The 9,006-nt window shown below is 39.4% G+C and overlaps 1 protein-coding gene across 1 annotated transcript; it reads right to left on the bottom strand.

The window, feature by feature from the left end:
- Positions 1-1,414: 1,414 nt before the first annotated feature.
- On the bottom strand, positions 1,415-7,106 carry fam98a (family with sequence similarity 98 member A). Its single transcript, XM_044137085.1, has 8 exons — positions 6,958-7,106; positions 5,785-5,933; positions 5,199-5,333; positions 4,541-4,722; positions 4,212-4,292; positions 4,011-4,127; positions 3,516-3,683; positions 1,415-2,602 (listed from the first exon to the last, which is right to left on the bottom strand). The coding sequence occupies exons 1-8, from the start codon at positions 6,993-6,995 to the stop codon at positions 1,973-1,975; spliced, it is 1,500 nt and encodes a 499-aa protein (XP_043993020.1). The 5' UTR covers positions 6,996-7,106; the 3' UTR covers positions 1,415-1,972.
- Positions 7,107-9,006: the final 1,900 nt, after the last annotated feature.

The raw sequence follows: 9,006 nt of genomic DNA, 5'->3' as shown, positions 1-9,006 counted from the left end.
CGATGTGCCCCGCAAGTCTAAAAAAACTTCTTAATTGGACGATGAGGAGGTAAATACATACGAAGGGCCATGCACTCCAAGAACAATATAAAAATCGGCGTTGGGTAATAACTAGCTACACTTAGTTACATTTTATTTGAAAACTTTTTTGTGGAAAAAACACTGCTTACTTTTACTTCGCTATTTTTTGTAGGAAGTATCATTACTCATACTAATTTGCAAATTTTGTTCAGTTTCACTGATCTAATCTCTGCTGCACCTTTACACAAATTTAAGGTTCTAAATAAAAAAGCTTTAATGAGTAACTGCTTTTAATAAAATTTCTCATAAACATCAATTTATTGAAATGGCTCCCAGTGCAAGTTATGGGCTGTTTAAATTCTAACTTAAGTTGCTTTATTTTTTAAGCCTTTTTTAGTCTTGCCATGTCCTGGATGACTGAGAACCAACAGGTAGATAGAAATTAATATCTGGGGGGGTATTATAACTTTAACGTAACATTTAAAGCACCAGGGTTTACATAGAAAAAAATATATATATTATTTTGTGGGTTTAAAGGCTCTATATTGAAGACAGTGATTAATAAAAGCAGCTTTCTGTTTTTTCTATCTGTTCTCGGCTCCCACACACAGCTGTCGGCCACTTGCTCAGCCCCTCCCTCCCGTTTCAAACTCTTCTAATTAACTAAAAGTTAAAGAGTTAAATATGAATTAGATCTTTGCTACCTTTGACAAAAAAGCTTTAGTTTATGAAAGCAGTGTAGCAGTTTTGCTAATGACGCAGCTTATGATTCAGCCAAAGTAATAAAATAACGAACTGCAGTCTGATCTTTAGTGTTAATGTGTTTCTTCTTATTGAGCAGTGAAACTAAATAAAAAGTTTGTCTTTTGCTTTAAGTATTTACGTACTGGAGGGTTTTATGTCCGTGCTGCAGAGCCACAGCTAACATCTAGCTCCTCTCTTCAGTGGTATTTATTTCAGTAATTCTAGTCAAAATGAGTATTGTATTGAATAATAATTTTGTCTATTATTTACTTCTGGGATCAACAGAAGGGATTGTTTTTATTAATGGATCTGTGAGGAATAATGTTCACTTTCCATCTTGACTGCAACATTAATCTTCTGACCAAATATGCATCCGATTCTAGTGAACCAAGTCATTCAGGTAATCATCATTAGTTTGCATGAAAACATGTTCATCCATTTTTCAATTGATTCATAACGACGCATCAAATGGATGCATCTTTTCCCAGCATAATTTTTTTTTCTTTTAGGTTTCAAAGCAGATCATTTATGATTTTGGTAGCTGCTCCCTGTTTGGGTTTCATATTAATTTCAATTCAAATGGGCCATCAGTGGGAATCAACACTAAATACTGCAAGTTCTGCAGATGAAATCACCACACTACTCGATGCAAGAAGGGATTTTTACTCCTTTTATTCCTCATTCACACATCCATACAAACCTTCCAACATTTAGCTGAATCCACACAGCTGTGCAAGTTGGCATCTTTTAAATAAGTAACTTAGAAATTTCCAGTCAAACATACTGAAATGAAATATGGACTGGAAAACTGACACTGTTTTCAAGTAATCTTTGATTTTAGTGACCCTCTTGTCACAAACACTGACACGTGAGGAACGCTTTCTGCGTTAAGGAAGAACGTTCAGTAAGGCCGATTTTACTACCAGGATGAAATCAGCACAGCAGAGTCCAGCTACACGCGCTCTATTTTAAATAGAGCTGGAGGGCAGCTTAAAAATGTACTAATAAGGCAAAAATGAAAACAAACCAGGACGCAAAAGATTATATCTTCAATTACTTAACAGTCGACAGAGAACGTGACCCAAATAAAAATATGTGGAGGACATATTTCTTGCTTCAGTTTGCTGAACCTGCTCAGATAAGGCTTTTCTCTGACGTTCCTGAATTCGGTCTTCTGATCTCTGCTGTAAAGCCCAGCACTGCATCTTCAGCTGGAGTAGTGTCTGCCTTGATTGAAGCCAGTCTGGTTGTACTGCTGCCCTCCATGTTGGAAAAACTGTTCAAACTGTCCTCCTTGGTTAAAATTCTGACCGCCTCTACCCCCCCAGCCTCCACCTTGACCTCCTCTGCTGCCTCTGCCCCTGCCCCCTCGGCCTCCACGGCCACCGCCTCTTTCCTGGCTATAACTGTTGTTGTAGCCCCCACCTCCCCCATGAAAGCCCTGATCCTGGAATCCTCCTTGGTTGGCTCCCCCTCCATTATAACCTCCTCTCCCTCCTCCCCCATGATAATTTCCTGCGTCTTGGTAGTGACCCTGGCTGTACCCACCTCTCCCCCCTCCGGCCCCCTCTCCCCAACTTCCCTGCACCTTCCCTCCTCTGCCACCGACTCCTCTGCCCCCCCTGTCTTCATGTCCCCCTGCACCACCTCTTTCATAGCCTCCACGGCCACCGTATGAAAAGCTATCATAGCCCCCTCTGCTGCCTCCGTGGGACCCACTGTAGTGCCCTCCACCTTGAGGGGCATCCTGACGTTTCTGCCAGGATGGCATCTCTGGAGGCGGCGGCTCGATCTCGCATGGTCTTCCACCTCTGTCCGGCACTCGGCCCATCAGAACCTGAGGAGCAGAGTCAGGTATTGTTGAAGCTGTTGAAAGCTAAAGGGTTTTTAGATCAGTGAGATTACAATTAGTCAACACGACTAATTAACTTTAATTAAAGGCCTTGAGGCTGCATTAAATCTGACATGCCTTTTTAATTAAGATTTCACTGCTTTCACTTTTAGGCCATAAGTAAGCAGTGCTACTTCTGCCCTTTGCACCCTTTCTTTAATGTTTTCTAGTTCCATCTTGTCACTTGTTGTAACAGCTGGCTGAGTCAAGTCCAAATCTCCTGGATGAGTGATTGAGCGGAGCAGGGCGGGGTTGCATTATGTATTTATTGTCCAGTGTGCTGTGGTTGTTACAGCCTAATTAACTTCTGCACCTTAGTCTCTTTCCTCAAAAGGGAAAACTCCCTTCTCCTTTATTTAGACTATAAATAGATCAACAGAACATAGCATTCTCATTTAGTTTTCTCTGTTCTGCATGTACTCTACACTTGTTAGACGTGCCTCCTCCGCCAAAGTTTGGAATGTGCTTTTGAACCAGACGCACTGCAAAGTTTCCATAACTCTCAGCGAGCTGTCAGCTCCTGATCACCAAGATGAATTTAGTTCACTATACAGGTAATACATGGAATTAAGATGGGATTTTTAATATTTCTATTGATGGATTTAGTTCCCTCCACCATGTACTCTATGTGTAAAGTTGAAAGTGTCTTGTGCCTTTGCACAAAGTAGTCAGGAGTGTGAAGTGTAATCTGTTAAAAGAACGATGATCAACTACAGAAAATATTCCTTTAAGACGACTTCTGGTGTGGTTATTTTTCTTACATGACAGAAATGATGATTACAATCAAGGAAATAATTAAATCACGACATCCCTGATTTAACAGGTTCAAAACAGTGTGACGCTGTTGGAACACACCCACCTTATTAATGGCACAGGCTGTCTTCTCTCTTATCTTGCCACTGCTTGTACGAAGGATCTTGGAGAAATCTTGTCGTGCAGCAAGAAGGTGAGCGACAGAAATGTTGCTTTTGGTGAGGAGGGCAGAACGCAGCGGCTGGTACACTTTACTTAACTTCTCAGCTTGGATCTTTAGCAAAACATGGGATAAGGAAAAAAAAGTCTCAGATTTTTTTTTTCATACAAAATTAGATTTTAATCAATTCTTATATCATTTACATTTTCTTTCATAAAACACAATTACAAATGACAAGAAATATTTTTCAAGCAGTTCCTTTTGCTCCAACAATCCCTTCTGGGAGTTTACCTAAACTGAAGGTTCTACTAACACAAGCTATGCTTGTAAAACAAGGTGGTCGGCCAACATGACAGCACAGTCAAAATCAATTCATCAGTCAGCACTATTAAAAACAACCAAAAACATTTTATGCATGGTTATGCCTGGATAGCAACGTACCTTGGCTCTTTCAGACCAGCCAAAAGACTGCACTGTCACATCAAGACGTTTCAACAACATCTTTCTTCTCACTTCATACTCATTTACAAAAACTTGGTTTATGGCCTCAATCTTTTCCTAGATTAAAAAAAAAGGGAGTAAAGAGACATCCACTCACTTTCTGCCAACTGAGAATTATTAGTTTCATTTAGCAGGATTTACCATGTGAACCGGTCCCAGGGGCTTGTTCAGCAGAGGTTCTCCAACTTGATTTGGTGGAACTCGACTTATGGCTTCTTTTAACTGAGATGGAGAAAAAGAAAAATTTAAAAAATAAAAATAATATATGTGTGAATAAAAATGATCAACAATACACAGGTAGAATATCCTTCTTGGAGCATATTTACAGGCTGATGCTGCTGACAGAACAGAGTAAAACCCACTAAACCATATTCATTTATTTTGAACTTGTACAGACCATTTTATTCTATCTTATGTAAAGATTTACAGTCAGCAACAATAAAAAAAGTGGAGCTGCCAGGCAGACGGACCTTCTTCTCAATTCCAGAAAAGAACTGGAACATGGTGATGTTGGATGGAGGTTTGGACATGCCCAGCGCCATGCAGATACCCTTCAGCTCCTGGAAGACAGGGCTGCCGGATTCCTGGGCTTTCTTCTCCGGCCTGTTGACCAGGATCATTCTTGACGCCTCCAACTCGGACACTAAAAAGGCTGAAGACGAAATAGAAACGGCCTTTGTTGTCCAGCAAATAAGAAATTCAGGTGTTACATGGCAGCTCAGCGCCGCTCCGGCCTCATGGCGACCGCAGTACCACCCGCTCACCACCCTCAATGCTCATGTCTGTCTTTAAGATGGAGACTCCAGGCTTTTCTGCATTAATATAAAAACATCTTGTGGTTCAGCAGCTCCATGGGACTCAGTGGTAAAGTCGTTGTCTTGTAGTCAGAAGGCTACAGGTGCGATTCCATCTTCCTCTTGACACACGGCAGTTTGCCCCTAGGCAGGGCATTAATGCCAAGTTGCCAATAATCTACCAATCTGTGTATAAATGTGTGCGTGCTTGTGAGTGTGAGTGGGTGGAAAAAGCGCTTTGAGTATGACTGGAAATATCTGAATACCTAACATGTACATCAACGTAGTATAACGAAGTTAAAAAAAACATGTTAGTGAAGTGTAATAAACATACAGATTAGGAGCAGACAGTCAGTTCTGCTCAGAAATCTCTGGGTGATGTCTCCAGTGGCCAGAGAGCTGTAAGGGCAGGCAAGCTCTGACAGAAGACCACTCATCTCCAGCTGGAACCCCTCTGCCTCACTGGGACCTGAGGTGTGGAGCAGAAACACAGACCCATCACAGGTTTGGTCTCGTATACGAGCAAAAAAAAAAAAGTTTGACAAGCTTTGATAAGCATCAACCTTACTGGTGTACAATTAGTCAGTCTCAGCCTTGATATTAATCCACCAACAACACAGTCATATGTTGTCGTATAAGGTTTTCTGCAGCTAAAAACCTATAACTATTCTTCACAATAATTACATTTATTTATCTAATTTATAGTTGCGCAATCAACAAAATGAAAAAAGATCTACCCAAACTTTTAATCCTGTTCCAGTATTTAAATGACTGTTGCTTTGTCTGGAGATGATAGGATATGACTCACATCATGGAGGTAAGACAGCCATTAAAATGCTATGGCAGCGCAAATGAGTGAAAAAGTCAGGAAGACCAGTGCAAGCAGTGCCAAAGGTTAAGAGTGGGTCTACTAAACGTACAGTTAGTAGCATGGACATTTTCCTCCAGCTTGTGATAAAGGCTGAGCTCTGAGATGATCCAAGCGCAGAGCTTGGTGAACTCCGGGGAAGCTGCTCCTCTTATGACAGCAGAATCCAGAGCTCCATCCTCCAACAGAGGACCCTGGTAGCTGGAAGAACAGGACACATAAAGCAGCTAAACCACAAGAAACGCTGATCAGTTCAAAATCACAACTTTTATTCCCTGCACATGTGTGTAAGATAATTCCATACAAGCATTACAAGAACTCTCAGTCCTTTACAGCCCATTTCACTGGATGAGTGGTTGATAATCAGAGAGATGGATAGGGATGGAGAACAGGTGAAGACTGATAAATGATATGACGAGTAGATGATAGATAAAATGAATAGACAGACAATTGGAGAAGAGACACAGAGGGGTGGACAGACAAATAAAAACCATGGCTGGATGAATGGATGGACAGAGAAAAAAAATGATGCATGACTAATAATAGATTTGATTATAGATTGAGAGCTAAGAAATAAATGAAAAGATTGATACTACTAAATAAAAATTATGAATGGCTTGATAGATCACAAATTTAACCAGACGTAGAAAACAAAATTCCAGATTTTTCTCCACTGTACAGGATCGCTGTCCAGTGGTTCTCACGGAACGATAACCGTGATTCTGGACAGGCACCAGCAGAAATAACCCGTCTGAATCTTTCATTGGACATTCTTCCATGTTCCCAAGCATTCAGCACGTACAGAGCTTAAACCAACTCCTAAACTTTGAAGACTTCCATAAATTCATCGCATATTTCTATATACAGGTTATATTTATAATGTTAGCATAAATCCTACTTTCTAGAAATTTGACCGCTTAACATAAAGAGGGACAGGCAGGCAGCGGGGCAGCCCATTCTCGCCAAGAACTGCTGACGCAGCTTCATGCAAACCACCTATACCAATTTGGAGCTCAGCTTACACCGCTATGGAAACGCTGACATCTCACTTGAAGCAACAAAATACCAACATCACTTCTCAGCTGATGTTTCTGTCCTCTCAGACTAGCTTTCAGAGCTACACTCTGCAGCGGCTAGCTAAAACAAGACAGAGAGCATGAAGCTCTTTAGGGTTTTATACACACAGCCCTCTGTCCCCCGTGGGACAGAAGTTTTGTTCACTTACCCTAAATCTTCCAGCGAGACGAGAATATCATTCTCCATCTCAAAGTTCTATGATGAGAGCAGAGGTACCACAGCAAAGGTTTCTCACAGGCACTCAGCTGTTACACGTTGAAGTCCGCCTTCTTCGATTTTGTTTAATAACAGTTGGAAAGCACCATATTGGTGAATTACCGCCCCCTTGTGCTTTATTATAGGCAATGCATGTTTGCTAAGACAATCTCCTTCTATAAGGTGTTTGCAGAGTATCATAAATTATTTTTGGAAGGCAAATGTTATAGGTTTACGAAAAATCACTAGAAAACAATTCTATAAGTATAAGCAATGGAAGAGGTTGGTTCTGTTGGCAGGAAATGTAATGTCCATAATTACCCTAGAGGTGGATGATCACTGCCTACTAAATGTGAAGCAGTCAGGTACCTACACACGTGCGCATGAGGAGAGGGCCAAAATACCTGCTGCGGGATGCAGAAGTCTCACTGATAGTTGAACGAATTGTTTGATTGCAGTGATTGCCTCAAAAGGTTGTGGAACAAAATATGACATTAAGGATATCATTTTTGTCCAGGTGTCTTTCATGAGGTAGATGATTGTTGTCAGACAATCATGCGAAATCATGTTGCAAACACTAAAAAACATACAGTAGAATCACTTAAAGTGAAAACTCTAAAATGACAGTCCCCGTTATCTAGATGTAGAGACTTATTTTCCTGATTTCTGATGCAGGTGTAAGAAATGTTGAAATAATCCTAATGAAATGCTATGAAATGATACGATATACACCATGAATCATATATTAATAATGTAATCTTGAAAGGCTTTTTAGATAGAATTAAATAACATTAAACAGCTTTGACTTTCATATAACTTCCTGGTTCAGGGGGCATAAAGAAATTCAAGGCATTCTATTACAAATCGGGAAATTATACACTCAGACCTACGTTGTAAGATGGAAATAAAAGTAGAAAATAACATAACAAGCAAATTAATCAATCGGTTTCCAAAATTACAAATTCTCCGCAAACCACAGATCTCAGTAAACTAATCTGATTACCTTTAATAAAGAACGATCCAGAGTTTGTTGTACCATCTGGGCTGATAACAGAGTGCTGCAACTCCACACTTGAAAGAAGGCGAGACAGAACAAGGACTGATTTTTCAGTTCTGCTCTTATGCAGCAACTTCATGTGAAACAGCTCTTTGATTAACACCCACCATTATCCCACTAAAATTTAATCCCAGTAAAGGCCTATTGGCTGACAACTGATATACAAATCAAAATTTCCTTTTAAAATTATTATTATTATTATTATTATTATTATTATTATTATTATTATTATTATTATTATTATTATTATTATTATTATTATTATTATTATTATTATTATTATTGTTGTTAAATAACATTAGTACATGACAAAAAAAGGTTGGAACGAGTTTCTTACTGTGTTTAGATTTGGTGGGTTTATGTCAATAGATATGGATTAATATATGATGAAATGTCAATTTAAAGGAAATTGTCCAACCATTATTTAGAACACTGTTCTTTGCAGGGTCACAAGAGGAACTAGTGCTCATCTCAAGCAATCTATGGAAAAGAGGTGGGGTACATGCTACACCAATATGGAAAAAAATAGAACAAACATACAAAAACATATTCACAACTAAACATCATTTAGATTACCAAGTGCTTCACAGCGGGGTTATCTTAATCTGTGACTATATCATCATCAAGAAACGACTGAAAACATTGATAAGTAGGAGATTAGGAAATAAGTTTCTTCACAATTTTGGCTATGTAGTTACATTCACTAGAAGTCACTGTTAGTCATTATATTGAAAATTTCCACCTTGAAAACAAAGGGGAAACTCTGTAATTCCTTCAACAAATACTGATTCCCATACTGTTGATAATTACAACACACATTTCACCTGGCAAAAGTGAAGGAATTCAAAACACTGGCTTTAAAAAAGTAAATTTCAAATTCTGTATTTACTTTCTTTTAGGAAAGAAGTTCCAGTTGCAAAATCAACCTCCACCAACTTCTCACAT

This window comes from Gambusia affinis, linkage group LG13 (assembly GCF_019740435.1).
Source record: "Gambusia affinis linkage group LG13, SWU_Gaff_1.0, whole genome shotgun sequence".
NCBI classification, from domain to species: Eukaryota; Metazoa; Chordata; class Actinopteri; order Cyprinodontiformes; family Poeciliidae; genus Gambusia; species Gambusia affinis.
This window is presented reverse-complemented; position numbering and strand designations above follow the sequence as displayed.

Excerpts from the sequence above, each read along its gene's own strand:
- fam98a (XM_044137085.1), bottom strand. The coding sequence starts at position 6,995 with ATGGAGAATGATATTCTCGTCTCGCTGGAAGATTTAGG. Across the intron at positions 5,934-6,957 it reads GTCTCGCTGGAAGATTTAGG|CTACCAGGGTCCTCTGTTGG; the intron begins GTAAGTGAACAA and ends CTGTTCTTCCAG. Across the intron at positions 4,128-4,211 it reads CCCTGGGACCGGTTCACATG|GAAAAGATTGAGGCCATAAA; the intron begins GTAAATCCTGCT and ends TTTTTAATCTAG.